The sequence below is a fragment of the Coffea eugenioides genome, chromosome 11 (genome assembly GCF_003713205.1).
Source record: "Coffea eugenioides isolate CCC68of chromosome 11, Ceug_1.0, whole genome shotgun sequence".
Classification (NCBI taxonomy): domain Eukaryota; kingdom Viridiplantae; phylum Streptophyta; class Magnoliopsida; order Gentianales; family Rubiaceae; genus Coffea; species Coffea eugenioides.
This window is the reverse complement of record NC_040045.1, coordinates 44653100-44668141: the sequence shown is the minus strand read 5'-3', so window position 1 is coordinate 44668141 and position 15042 is coordinate 44653100. Positions and strand designations below refer to the sequence as shown.

At 37.7% G+C, this 15042-nt stretch overlaps 2 protein-coding genes across 2 annotated transcripts; both read left to right on the top strand.

The window, feature by feature from the left end:
* The first annotated feature begins 620 nt into the window (after positions 1-620).
* On the top strand, positions 621-3777 carry LOC113752943 (protein LSM12 homolog A-like). Its single transcript, XM_027297001.1, has 5 exons — positions 621-810; positions 961-1126; positions 1224-1304; positions 2912-3035; positions 3134-3777. Exons 1-5 carry the CDS (start codon positions 684-686, stop codon positions 3179-3181), a joined length of 546 nt encoding a protein of 181 aa, XP_027152802.1. The 5' UTR covers positions 621-683; the 3' UTR covers positions 3182-3777.
* Positions 3778-6150: 2373 nt separating this feature from the next.
* Positions 6151-10716, top strand: LOC113752989 (nucleobase-ascorbate transporter 7-like). Its single transcript, XM_027297063.1, has 14 exons — positions 6151-6649; positions 7214-7311; positions 7408-7584; positions 7668-7768; positions 7980-8055; positions 8241-8300; positions 8410-8594; positions 8860-8956; positions 9119-9205; positions 9484-9542; positions 9657-9748; positions 9837-9914; positions 10020-10180; positions 10262-10716. Exons 1-14 carry the CDS (start codon positions 6532-6534, stop codon positions 10478-10480), a joined length of 1608 nt encoding a protein of 535 aa, XP_027152864.1. The 5' UTR covers positions 6151-6531; the 3' UTR covers positions 10481-10716.
* The last annotated feature ends 4326 nt before the right edge of the window (positions 10717-15042 follow it).

The following is a 15042-nucleotide window of genomic DNA, read 5'->3' as shown; positions in this document are numbered from 1 at the left end:
TTTAGTGTTTGGACTACAAAGTGAATGGCAGAAATTGCATCAATTGACCAATTAACCCTTGCTGCAATTTGCATTCATATTTCTCATAAATGAGAAAATGTTTTAAAAAGGTTTTGACAACCATAAATGAACTAGTTGTTCACCAATTACCAAAGATGAATTGTTACATGCAATGGTGTATCTTTCCAAACAACCTCTTCTGGTAATTATCTTATTTTTTTGTGAAAAATGTTAATTGCACTGCACTCTCTCTTTTGTTAACCGCATTTTCACTATTATCATTTTTATTATATCATTTTTTATTTATTAAGCTATATAACAAAACAAATAGTGAGTGCGATTAAAAAAATGTGAGGTGCAATTAACATTTCTTCTTCTTTCTTTCTTTCCTTTTTTTTTTTTTTAAAAAAAAAAAAAAAAGAAGACTTGATTTTCAATTGGAATTGTGCAATACTAGCCACCACCTATCGCTTCAGACTCTTTTAGGGCTGGACTTTGAATTGGGCCTTTAGAATTTTGGGCTGCCCAATACGTCTCCGATCTGAAAAGTTTGTTTTGCAGCCCGTGTTGAAATTACCAAAAACGGTATGAAATAAGGAAAAGAAAAGAAACTGAACTGGTGCTCCATTACAAAACCTCAAATCAGGTGAAATACAAGCCGAAAAGACGAGAAGCCTAAATCCATGGAAGCTCATAACAGTAACGAAGATTTCGCAGTAGGATGCATACTCTCCATCAAGACCACTCTTGGAGAAGAATTTCAAGGCCAAGTTTTGACCTTTGACCGCTCATCCAACATACTTGTTCTCCATATCCTTCTCCTCCTGTTTTTCTAGATTTTCCCTTAAAAAGTTCCATTTTTTCTTTTCAGTATTTTCGCATGCATTTTCAGTATTTATTATGAATTGGTAATTTTTCTTGTGGGTTTTGAAATTCTTTAACTTTGGATTTGAAGAATACAAGAAGGATTAAATTCAGGGTCAGGGCCAAAGAGGAATATTAGGCTATTGAAAGCCAATTACGTAAAGGAGTTTACTTTTTTGGGTCAAGGTGAAGACCCTCTTGATCTCAAGAAATGTTTTATTGATCTTAATAATCTTCAAGCCAGAGAAGACTCTGCTATTAGGTATTTCGATTTTTAAAAAAAAAAATTTCTGACCAAGTTGTGGATTTGGACTATTTTTGTGATTATTGTGGTTGGTTTTATAAGTAGCATTTTTCAGGCAAGCTGAGTTGGAGGCTGAAAGATTTGGGATTGGTGTTACAGCTGAAGCTCAGAGCATTTTTGATGCTCTGTCCAAAACGTAAGTTTTTATGTTTGTCATTTCTTTATTGCTGTTTCTTGATCTTCTATTAGCGGTTTGATTTTCTCAATATGATTTTTCAGTATATTTTATGTAGTTTTTTCTTTCCTCTTGTACTAGTTGAAAATATTGGTTCTTTGCAGTCTTGACTTGTTATTTCTATTTTGTGATAAATAAGTTCTGGTATTGCTAGTGTTGTTATGACATCCAATTGTTGGCAAAAAGCAGATTTTTGCACGAACTAAATGGCATGTTATTTCAAGAATTAACTGTGGTTATACAACTCCAACGGTCTATCGGCAAAAGGAAATCTTTACTAATCAAATAATTGTTTCTAATGAAAGATCATAGATGTTGAGTAGATAGTATGGCTTCCATTTAAAGGTACTATCAGGTTTGAGATTTATAATTTCATAAAGTTCACTGGAATAGCTCAGCCTTGAGCATCAGATGCATAAAACAACTCCATTTCGGAAGTAGTGTTAGATGCAGAATTGGGGAGTAAAACTGCTGAACAATCTTATTCCTGTGCGGAATCTCCTTTTTAATTCTTCAAATGCCATTGTGCACTATATGAATGTTGTACGCAAAACAAATCCATTCATGTTGTCTAAATTCATGAGAAGACTAACGTATTTCTTCTTGCTACCTCCTTGCCAACACCACTAAGGGAGAAGTCAGAAGATGGTTAGGGCCTTTTTTAGCGAAGCTGAAAGAAAAGAGTCAAAAGTATATACTGATATAGTAACTGTTACATGATTCTAGAAAATGCAGCATTTAAACTAAGTCAGGGTATATTCTTTTCTTACCCTGGTTATCCAGTGTTATTTTGGGTCAATTTACCAATCGAATCTCAATGGTGTACTCGTTCAATCTTCATCTGAAGTGATCGACAAAACTTCAATGTCAAGGAAACATGCCAATCCTTCCGAATGGCAGTCTTCTGCTTTCAAGCTTGGTATTTAGTTTTCATTTCTTCATATAGGAATCTGGTTAGAATCATCTGATTAACTGCACCTGAAATTGTTTAATGTCTATGGTCTTAATCAGAAATTTCTGAGGAGAACAGAAGAATAAGCCCCCTGAGCTTCTTGAAAATGCAGTTAACTGACTCATGGACATGGATGCAAGTAGTTGGCTTTGGCACTTTAGTGAAACTCCACAGCATTTCTGGCATCCTGAATCCATTAAATGCATAGCATGCTGACATTTTTGGCAAAGCTAATAGAGGTGCTACACGGTGGTGATTCCCCCCACCCCCCCCTCCCAAAAAAAAAAAAGAGTGCTTCTCCAAATCTCTCTCTCTCTCTCCCCCCATCTCTCGTGCGCGTGCACGCATACACACACATATCCTGATTAGAGCATCACATTTGAATATTTAATACCTTCAGCTGCCTTATGATATGCAGAAAAGAACTATCTGGATGACCATTTGTCTGTTATCGTTTAAGAAGAGTTGATTTAGTGATTGTTATGGTGTTATTTACTGTTAGTGGCTACTTTTCATTTAGTATTTGTTCTACCTTTAAATTTATCTTATGCATAACCCCAAATAAAGATGAGACAAAGGATTATGATTCATATTACTAATTTCATCATGTATTCAGGCTTCCAGTGCGCTGGGACAAGACTACTATAGTTGTGATGAATGAAGTGCGCGTTAGTAGCCCATATCTTCCTGAGTCCGTCGTTGGAGGAACTCCAGCTGCCAATGAGCGAGTGCGGAAAGTGGTTAGACTGTCAACTCTAAAAGTTGAACTGTGTTGAGTGAAATGCATAGTGTCATCTCACCTGATTACTGACTTTTTGATCTTCTGTGTTTTTGCTAGCTTGAGTTTGAGAGGAAGAGATTACAAACTCGCTCTGCTGGTCAATGACTGTTACTCTGTCATGCATTGAGGGTGAATTGGTGCCGTCATGTTCGGATAACTAAGGGAATGGCTCCTCAACTATCTGAGGATCAAGTTCTTTTTGGATTGGTACCAAATTTTGATGGAGAAGTTTGTCTCATGTAGTTGTAAGATGTTAGAAGTTTAGGCATTCAAGGAATTTTGTTTTCAATAAACCCTGGGCTTTGCTTTCTTTATCGCCACATTACTTCCCAATGCGTTTACTGCTGCATGCTGTTAATTTGATAGAGGGCATGGGTTATATGCATCCAGACAGAATTACGCCAAGATAAGCTCATGGGCTGATGCCTATTATTAGATTGTAAAATGCAGTTTCTCATTCTGTTCTGGGATGATCAATGTATAGCAGGAAATCTAGGCAGTGAACTTCCCAATAGCTGCCTTGGAGAAAGAAGACAGAAATAACCGTCTTTAGGTTGGATATGCTATTAATTTTTCACTTACAGCACATTAGATCAGAACTGGGTTGAGTGTTGAAGTGGAAAACTGCTGTGCATACACATGTATACGTAAATGTAGTCATATGTCCTCAATTTTGTGGTTATGTTGACCACTTGTGCCTATTTTGAAAGGTCTGGTTGGAAAGGGGGTCGTGGAAAGAGTTTGGCTTTAGGGTAGAGTAATTTTTTTCTCAAAATTTTTAAAACATTTTTACTTTTCACTTTTTCTTTTTTCCCACCTTTCGGGCGCAAAAGGGAAGAACACAATGGTGCTGGTTGGCAGCTCTCTTTTTTTTTTTTTTGGTAGTAACAGTTTTATATTCGTCTGTTCATCATCACGAAGATAAAAGATTTCATACATGTGAAGTCGGACTGAACTCTGGTACAAAACAGAAGCATTTTCTGGGCTTTCCAAGAGCAACGCTCATTCATTAAGGTCAAAGTGACCCATGACTAGGATGGCATGGGGCATCAGAGCAGGGATCATCACGTGGAGCTCCTTTATTGATTTGCCGACCAAATATGGAAAGTTGTAGTTCTTGGCTGTATTCTTAAGGAAGAAAGAAAGAGAGAAAAAGTCGACTGTAAAACTTACTTTCTTGATAACATTAATGATTTTTTTTTAAGACAAAGAAATACTGAGCCAGATAAAAATCTGTCACTTGTTCGTCAGATTATTGCTTTCAATATATATATATGGTTCTGATTGATCGGATTGTTGGTTTTTTTTTCACTTCCTCTCCTGTGACAACCATCTCAAGTGGCTAAGTGGGCAGAGCACCTAATCCTGGAATTGTATTCCTCATTAATCTCATTGCATTATTTTGACAAATGATGGTGGTCTTGCTTTAATGATTCGACCAATATTCGTCGATAATATGATGATGAGGAGACTGTGTCCTGTAGGAGTCGGAGAGCCTAGAATCTATTTGTCAGAAGCATGCAGCAGAAAATATGATGGTCTGCCAATCTCCATGCTTAACCGCGAAAATAAATTGAAAAAGAAATTTCACATTCATATAAGTAATTACATCTATGTATGAGACTCCTTCAGCCGAAAATAAAGCGAGGCCATTATCTCTACCGTCTAACTACGAGTTATATAACATTCATAGCGCTAGGACAAAGGGTCAACGGAAGTTGAAACAATCGACGCAATTTTCTTGGAACTTCAATATTGTTGTTGTTGTTTTTTCACGAAATAGCTTCGAAAGTTACAAACATGTTATTTCTTTAAAATGGGCTATCCAAAGATTATTAACATCAAACTCTTATTTTTTTTCTCTTTTACTTTTCTTTGACAAGTCACAAATAATAAACTCTCATCTTTATCTGGTAAAAAGGAAGAGATTGGCAGTGGAAAACACGGAAAGAATAATCCGAGTAAGTTTTTCCTATGTAAAAGTAGGAAAAGCTGCCTGGTGAACTGATGCCAGCTTGACGAGCAAAACCTTTTGTAGCTACTGCAAGTCTTGGTCCAAGAACATGCTATAAAAAGTATTTGTTGTACTATATGGAGATTGTACTATCATATTATGTTCTAGTTTTTCTCTTTTCTATTTTTGTAGCATAGTTACGTTGCATGACATACATCATTGCAGAATCCTCACAACGAAAACCACTTCAAAATTAGCGAAAAAAAAAAGTTGCTGTTTAACTTCAACCAGCCAACAGCATGATTCTAAAACTTAGATGCAATTTGTGTTCAGTAATTGAAAAATGAAGTAATCAAATCACAATATTGGAATTAGTGTATAAGATTGTATTGGCTTGTACTCTACAATAGACATGTCAATGCATACAAAATGTCATGCATGCAAATGGCTAGTAACAAAAACTAAACAGCAAAAAGAAATAAAACAACAAAGCAGACAGATTTGGTGTTTGTATGAACATTTTGACATCTCTCCATTCTGCAGAAGAAAAAGACTAATCAAACCTTGAAACTCTGCCCCTTTTTATTTCTTCATTTGACTGATGACAAGATTTGCAAACAAACATGAAAAGTGAAAACCAAGAAAATGGACAAAGTGCATATGATTAAGAAAATGGCTGGCAAAATTATCACTCTTAAATGCATTTTTTTCCTTTGAGACTAGACATGCTGACCAAGATTTCAGATGCGCGCACACACATTCAAGCATGCATGCATGCATTGTTGCTAGCTAGCTAGCTATTGGTGTAGCAGTACTAATGAGGGATTGGTAATAAAGTTGAGAAGGCTGAATTGGATGCTTTTATAACTTTATCTTTTCCGTGTGAAAAGAAAAAGGAAGGAAGAAACGCCTTAAGACTGGACTTTAAGTTCCAACTTTCAAATCCCTGTAACGGATTTAAAATTTGAGAGTAGTAAGAGAAAGATAGATTCTTCTTTTTTTTTTTTTGGGAAGTGTTGAAGAGAACCATTTTGGTTCTTTCTTACTTGAGGGATTTCTTTGCTTCTTTTTCTTTCTTTTGTTCTCTTTCTCCTTCTCTGTCTTCTTTTCTTTCTTTCACATTCGCTTTAGTGGAATGAGAGAAGTATGTTTCTTGGTTCCTACAACTAGAGCGTTTAAGCCCTTTGTTTGTTGTATTGTGGCCCATTACCCCATGGCCATCGATCACTCTCATTTCTCATAATATAACTGCTTATTCCAAAAAAAGAGAAAGAAGTCTTTTTGTTTTTCCCCCCTCTTACTTTAGTGGACTTGTAGCTTGTAAGAGTAGTCTTTTGGGGATTGGAGTTCTGGTTTTGGCGTATAATAATAGCTTGGGATTTGGTCAGACTTTCTAGAGGATTTGGGATTTTGTGGAGATTTGTTACTTGTTAGTGTATTGGGAAGTAAAATCCTTTACTTATATTGTTGTAAAGAGAAACGATCAAGAAGCAGCAGAGTAATGGCAGGAGGTGGAGGAGCTGCTGCGCCCCCACCAAAGCAAGATGAGCTGCAGCCTCATCCAGTGAAAGATCAATTGCCTAATGTTTCTTACTGCATTACTAGCCCTCCACCCTGGCGTGAGTCTCCCTAATCTTCTCTTAGGGACTTCTTCTAGGAGTGCTTGCTTTTGTTTTTGTATAGCATTTTTTTCCAGAATCTGTTTGATGGGATGTATGAGTTTTTCTCCGGCACCTTTCGAAAACTCTTTCTTGGAGCATGTAGAAATGTCTCCCCGGAATTTTTGTCCGTGGTGATTACTGCGGAAAATTATCTCTTTGCACCTTAGTTTCTTTTCTGTAGCCCGTTTCTCCTCCGTTTGAGTTCAATTTTTGTGAAATGTGTTTTCAAGGACTAATGATTGTTTGGCATTTAGTCCATCTGCTTGGAATGTGATTCTTTGGCTTTTTCGCTCATTCTCTGTGTTGGCATTACGCTACTCCTTGAACTTTCTGTAAATTTCGCTTTCCTTGCCTTCTTCTTTTAATTATTTTCTGTGCTTGCTCTCTTCTGTTCATCTTCTTCTAATTCTTTATTTTTTTATTTCTGTGCGTGTATGTCGGGTAGACTTATAGGCTGTTAACCTGCATTTTTTGTGAAGATGATGTGATTGTAACTAATGTGCATGGATCTTTTGACTGCAGCTGAGGCCATTATACTTGGGTTCCAGCACTACCTTGTCATGCTTGGGACAACTGTTCTTATCCCCACCACTTTGGTTCCCCAAATGGGAGGAGGAAATGTAAATTCTCTGACATGGGCACAAATGCTTTCTTATACTTTCACTTCATGTTGCTTCTAAATCTATCTAATGCGTATTTATAATTACCCTGGTCAGGAAGAGAAAGCAAAGATGATTCAGACGCTGCTGTTTGTTGCTGGGTTGAATACATTGACTCAGACATTTTTCGGGACACGATTACCTGCTGTAATTGGGGGCTCTTATACATTTGTACCCACAACACTTTCAATTGTCTTGGCAGGGCGATATAGCAGTATTCCAGAGCCTCAGGAGGTGCGCTATTGAGACTCCTCATACTTTTGTCTTCTATTGATAGGTGTTCATTCGATCATTCCCTTCTGGTGCTGCTTATGCAGAGATTTCAGAAAATCATGAGGGGAATTCAGGGAGCCATGATTGTAGCATCAACTCTCCAGATTATAATTGGTTTTAGTGGCCTTTGGCGCAACGTCACAAGGTAGGTTATATTTTACTATAGTAAAAACTCAGCAACAAGGATATGCAGAGCTTTTTCTTTTTTTCTTTTTTGTTTTCCTCCTTATATGTTTTTCCAGTAGTAAATTCCGGAGCTGGATTTGATGTCTGGTGATATGATGTTTGTTGTGGATTGTTTCGTGACTCCTCTAAACATCTGTCGAACTGACTTACGCATGTGCTTACAATGCCAGGTTCATGAGCCCACTTTCTGCAATTCCATTGGTGGCTTTATCTGGATTTGGATTGTATGAATTTGGTTTTCCTCTAGTAAGCATCTAATTGTTCTTTCCTACCACCCCCCACCCCCCCCCCCCCCCCCCAAAAAAAATCTAATCTAATTGTTCTGTACTTCCAAGAAAATTTCAAGTCAATTTGCTTTTCCCTAATACTCCAGTTGTATGTGCTGTTCAGCTTTCCGGATGTGATCATTAACTGTTGTGCTATACATGCAGCTTGCAAAATGTGTTGAAATTGGATTGCCACAACTTATCCTCCTGGTTATCTTTTCACAGGTGAGCACAAATGACAAGAAAAGCTTTTTCTTTGGACGTCTTGTACATATTAGTCCCCAGTGTTTGAATATATTCCAGCTTTTAACCCAAGTTTCTGATCGTTTTGCAGTACATACCCCACCTGACGAAGGGAGGAAGACATGTCTTTGACCGGTTTGCTGTTCTCTTCTCGGTGGTGATTGTGTGGATTTATGCCCACCTTCTCACGGTGGGAGGAGCCTACAAGAACACTCCACAAAAGACTCAGTTAACCTGCAGAACAGATCGTGCAGGAATTGTTGGTGCTGCTCCTTGGTAAGGCTGAATGTAGATAATGTATATGAAGGTAGAGACCACTGAGGTTTACCTCTAATAGAAATCTTTAGAACACAGTATTTTTAGTAACTAATATTATTCAAACATAAACTGCCGCTTTCATTTGCAATACATCAAGCGCACAAACGTGTAGTTACATATCATAAGCAACGAATGCTTTCTGTTAAGAGTTTTGCACAAACTGAAGGTGAATTGCCATTTTACTTCTCTATCTATCTTGAGAGCTTTCTGAAACTTACTGCAGGATTAGACTTCCATACCCATTTCAATGGGGACCTCCCACATTCGATGCTGGAGAAGCATTTGCAATGATGGCAGCTTCTTTTGTTTCTCTTGTTGAAGTGAGTTTAAACATTGCCATTACCATTAGCTCAGGACTAGCATTCTTTTTTTTTGTTTTTGGTTGATTGATTGCAATTTCCGATTGGCATATAATTTTAAGCAACTTATAGTGATGCTAAAATTTTATGAACTCGTGGTTGACATCTGATTTTATATACCAGTCCACAGGTACTTTCATGGCTGTAGCGAGGTATGCTAGTGCAACTCCTGTTCCACCGTCAGTCCTTAGCCGCGGTGTTGGCTGGCAGGTAATTCGAGTAGATGCTTTCTATCTCTTTTGCTAGTATATCTCGTTTCTTTCTCGGCCGAGTCTTTGAACCATGATCTCGAGTCTTCTCTAACTCTCCCTGTTGAGCCCTTCTCCGGCCGATAAAAGTGGTGGTTATCAGACAGAGTTGAGAACAAGGCTGAACAACTCAATTTTAGCTAGTTCATGCGTAATAGGAGGTTTTCAAAAACTAAAAAGCATTTTTGTCTGATTCTTGCTGGTCTAATAATCCAGTGGTTGTGTCTCTATTCAATGAAGGGAATCGGAATATTGTTATCGGGAATGTTTGGAACAGGAAATGGATCATCAGTTTCTGTGTAAGATTCTTATTAATCATTTAGCGAAGCTTTCATTCCATCGCGTCCTGCAATTCATAGCCCGACTCCTAATCAGCGGAAAATGTTCCTCCTTTTTTTTTCCCTCTGAAACAGTGAAAATGCGGGTCTGCTGGCAGTGACACGCGTGGGAAGCCGAAGAGTAGTGCAAATATCTGCTGGCTTTATGATATTCTTTTCAATACTAGGTAGATTATCCAACAAACTTCTCTTCTTTCTTGGTTGAAGTGCAATTGCAAAATGCGCTGCATCTGATGCCTCGGCGGTTATTCACAGGGAAATTTGGAGCTATATTTGCTTCAATTCCAGCCCCCATTGTTGCAGCTCTATATTGCCTCTTCTTTGCCTATGTTGGTAAGCACGTCTACAAACCTACCTGTATAATCTCAAAGCCACCATATGTTTTCAAGTTGTGCTTAACTAATCTTTTTTTTTTGACATCGATGATGATGCGAACAGGCTCAGCAGGACTCAGTTATCTGCAGTTCTGCAACTTGAACAGCTTCAGAACAAAATTCATATTGGGATTCTCAGTCTTTATGGGCTTATCGGTGCCGCAATACTTCAACGAGTACACAGCCGTGAATGGCATGGGTCCTGTTCATACGAGGGCGAGATGGGTAAGTACCGTACATCAAATTTCTGCATTTCATTTTGGTAGAATATTGGCATCAAAAACTTGTTCGATTCCTTGTGGTCAGTTCAACGACATGATTAACGTGCCTTTCTCGTCTGAGGCATTCGTGGCTGGGCTGTTGGCGTTGCTGCTGGACGTCACGCTGCATAAGAAAGGTAGTGCAACAAGCAGGGACAGGGGGTTGCCATGGTGGGATAGATTCCGCTCATACAAATCTGACACGAGGAGCGAAGAGTTCTACTCTCTACCTTGCAACCTCAACAAGTTCTTCCCCTCAGTGTAATCATTCCGCTTTTGTTTTTTTTTTGTTTTTTTATCCTGCAATCACATCAGTATGAATCATACATAATAGACCTAGACATTCTTCTCCTATATACGTACATTTTAACAACTCCAAAGTTGTGGTAGCGAAGCGACGGATTCTGCATTTATGTGACGTAACTTTGTTAATTTTGGTTGTGAATTGTGAGTCGTGACTTGGGAGTTGTCTTTTTATTAAATTAACCATTTCTTTCTTTCTTTCTCTTTTGCCTAATGGTGAAATTTGTATACAGGATAAGATTTTCTTTTTTTTAAAAAAAAAAGAGAGAGAGAGAGAGAGAAAGAGAGGAACTCTCTGAATCTGGCCCAGATCAAAGAGTGCCCATTAATGGGCTCAAAATTCCACCGTCCTCAAGCCCACTAGGCAAAGATCCATAATTAAAGTTTCTGACCATAAATTTCGCTTTCGCCTTTCTATGGTTCCTGCTTCCTACACATATATTCACAATTATTCCCTTCGTCCCACTTTGATAGTCATGTTTTCCTTTTTCGTCTGTCCTAAATTGTAATTCACTTTCCAATTAAAGAATGTAGTTGTATTTTAATTTTCTTAAAATACCCTTATTCAATGTAAGTTGTTGTTACTATAAATCTACCCTATTTAATGAGAGTTGATTCTTTTTGTACCATCAATTCAAGTTCCCATAAAGTTGTATTCTAATTAATGTGAGGGTATTTTAGGAAAATAGCTACCTAAATTGATTGTTCCAATAAAGTTAACTACTTTTTCTTAAATTGTGTGGAAAAAAAAAATCAGAACTAACAAAGTGGGACGGAGAGAGTACTTTGTCACCTCAAAATGTGGGAGGAGGAACGTATTAGTGCCCGGGAGAAATCATGCATGCACGCTGTGCTTTCGTAAAACTTACCTTACGTTTGGTATTCCAAAAGGTTTTGAACCATCTGGGCTCAACACCAAGTCCCAGCGACCGTATTCTGCATGGCAGCCCTTCAAAACCAAAGCCAATTACTATTCACTCCTTGAAAAAAAAAAAAGAAAAGAAAGAAAGCTAACAGTGGAACCTCGAAAGAAATGGTACTGTATCTCTCAAGGCAAGGCAACAAGAATATGCATGCGAATATAGAGGTGATGTGGTCCGGTTACTAAAGGCAATTCCAGACTAGAAAGGAAAAAAAGGATTGAAAACGGAATGACCTATCAGCTACACGCTTCTGTTACTGCAAATTGGATTTGGAATTATTCCATTATAGTGTCTTCAAAATTTGAGGCACCCAAAGCTCTTGATGTGATATCATCCTAATCAAACACCTTGCGAGCTAGCTGGCCTAACTCAAACTTGATCATGTGCCAATCTCCTATTCGTCCACATCATGAACATCTTCCAAATTAATTAAAAAAAAAAGTACCAATAATTCTTCCATTCACTCACTGAGATGAGATGATATGAGTTTCAATTTTGATCTTTTTTACGTACCTTGCATGCACACGAGTGATCGCAATCATGAAATGAAAAAGTGCACAACTTTGTTTCATCATTCATGCATTCTTTCTCCTTTTCGTTTGGCGTAAATTTACCAGACAACACCACTGTTCAAATGTCAAATGTGTAGGAGGATGACGTCTCTTAGTGCATTAAGCTCGACAAAGCTTTCCCAAAAGGTGCTCTTCCTTGCGCTTTTATTGGACTGATTTGTTGATGTTTTTTCGCTCTAAAACAAAACAGATTTTGCTCTTGATGTTACTGCGATTGTGGAAGAACGTTATTTCAACCCTTTTTTCTCCTGCTTTAGTGGACAACTATGCAAATCAACATGAAAAAGTGAGGAAATGTTGTCGCTCGTGGTCATTTCAGTGTGTTTAAAGGGCGGCACTTATAGCTGGCTTGACCGAGCATCCATCCATCACTACAATTACGCAAACATTAGAAAGTTTATCCATCTTTCAGCACTAAAATAAGAAGGCAAAAACATACTAATCAGTTTTAGATGGTGGTACTAACTGACTAATTTGATCTCGCAGAACTTGACAAAGTGATGAAATACACGTTTTCCTCGGTTCTATTTGTTTTTTTCTCCAGTTAGTTAGTACAAGGCAGGAAAATGGTATGAAAAGAATCAGTCAAAAATGTCGTCCGCTTAGCCCTCTTCAAAGTTCAAAGCACTCTGTAGTTTTGAAATTTTATACGACACTCACTCTGAACTAATAATATTACTTTTTTATAACCTTCACGCTACTAGAATCCCTGGCTGAAATATGCTTCTGCTTGCCCAAAATCGAAAGGGACACCTGGTCTCAATTAATAGAATATTATACTACTTCGCCAAATGAACATTTTAATGCCGTCCATTGGCGCCTGGCTTTTTGCAGTTTTAGGCCTTGGAATTTCTCGGCGTTGCCTTGGTATGAGCCCAACTCAATAACTCTCTATTAATTAAAAATGAAAAAGATTCTTTCCCTAGCTACTTGATTCTTTTTCTGCATATATATAGAGAGTACGTACCCTTGATGACATGGGCATCATCGAATATTTTGAGTTTCTTCTTGAGCTAATCGCTCGCATGTTGACCAATCGATGCTAGTAATGGAAAGCGGCCGGCTTAATTCTCGCTTGACTTTTAAACCAATGGAACAAAAAATTATATATAAAGGTACGTACGCTAAACAAAAAAGTATTTCATCCGTATACCCTTTATCTAGACAATGAAGAAAATTGTTGTATCTTCTGAAGATCAGGCACGTGTTTGTATCATTGTATGTATTAGCTATGCTGCTCTAAGAGCTTGGAACAAGATAAAGGGAAGCCTCCAAAAGAGTACAAGAAACAGAACAAAGCCGATTACGCAACTGGGGAGATTGTGGTTGATCAAATGACCATAATTGGAGAATATGCCTAAGGTTGGCACTTCTGCATTCCGCTTTAGCACCATATTTTGGCTGCGTTCCAAGAAATGTTTCCCAACTACCTCTAGATTAGTTGGCTACCACATGTCTTCTATCAAAATTACCACTTAATGTGACTTCTCTTAGATCCATATAGGTGCGTACTACACCCGTATGATCTGCTGATGGTTCAATCTCATGATCTGTTTCCGATCAACAGAGTCACCCCTAGAATAGATTAAAGTAAGAATAGAAGTAGGTGTAGATGATTACAATTGACAAAAAAATCCCCCTAGAATAGGTTAGAGTAGAAGTAGGTGTAGATATAGATGATTATAATTGAAAAAAAAAAAAAAAGAAATCTTTCAGTGTGACCAAATGGCATTGAATGGTCTCAGTTAACTAAGCTTGAGCCAATAATTGAAAGAATTTAGTCCGAGACCGGCGCATGGTACTTTTGACCAAAATCTTAGCAATGATGAGAATTTAATGAATAGATTTCTTTAGGAACATCGAACGCAAGCATAAAACCAACATCATTAGAGGCAACGAAAGTGCAGTTTTAGAGAAAGAGATGGTCCCAAAACCACCTCTGCCAGCAGCCTTACTCTAGAGCAAGTATATACTCTTACATCTCTATAGGTTGTGGATTAAACTTTGAAAAGCACTTGTGGTTATGGGTGCTGCGTCGTGGACGCTTTCTTCTTACTCGAGTTATATATTTATCATATTAAATTGAATATTTAGTCGGTTCTATGCTATGGTCTACCGACGACACGGTCACCCTACCGTGCAATTGTTCTATCCATCACATGAAAAGCGAATCACGTGGACGTCTTTGTCCTTCTCTATATGCGTGTGTGTGTGTGTGCCTTTTTTTTTTTCCCCCTTTTTCGTAATATTTAAGTGAACCCTTTGCCATTTTATATTAGTGAAGCCTTGAACAAATATTTCTATAAGAACAGCCTTGGACATAATACCAGCAATTCGGTTACTGTTATAACAGTATGAAACCAAATCTACGGATGACTCCGCTTACCATTACGTAGTACAAATTAAATAAAGTGAAGGTAAAAAAAAAAAAACAATTCACTGGGGGAGATAGATTATCAAGTCTTGGAAGGAGCTCTTAAAAAAAATAAGGGATGCAAATATTTTATGGATTAATCTTTCCTACACTGACAGTGTCAGCATTGGATGAATGATCACTGTGCAAATTTTGAACTTCAAATTCAACTTTTGCACATATGTCATGAATCCAACGGTAATAATGTATATACTGTCAGTGCATATAAAATTTATTCATATTTTATTAGCATGTGCTGATATTACCGTAGACTTTTTCCTGGCCTTTTGCCTAAGATCAAATGCACATATAAAGCCAATACAATGGTCTAGACTAGAGCGTAAAAGTCTTTACGGAGAAGAGGATTGGAGGGAAAAAAACAAAAAAGAAGAAAGAAAAAGGAAGAGATACTTCCTCAAATCTATCTACTCTTTCACCCATGACCGACCGATAATCTCACTCTTCTGGCCTCCACTCCAAAATAACTCTAGGAAAAGCTTAAGTGACTGTACCGGATTAGCAATAGTACTGTATTCTTTTTTGAATAACCAATTATAGCACCTTTAATAGTTGCTCATCTTCTACGTTATAAGTTATAATTGGTTAACACTTGGTC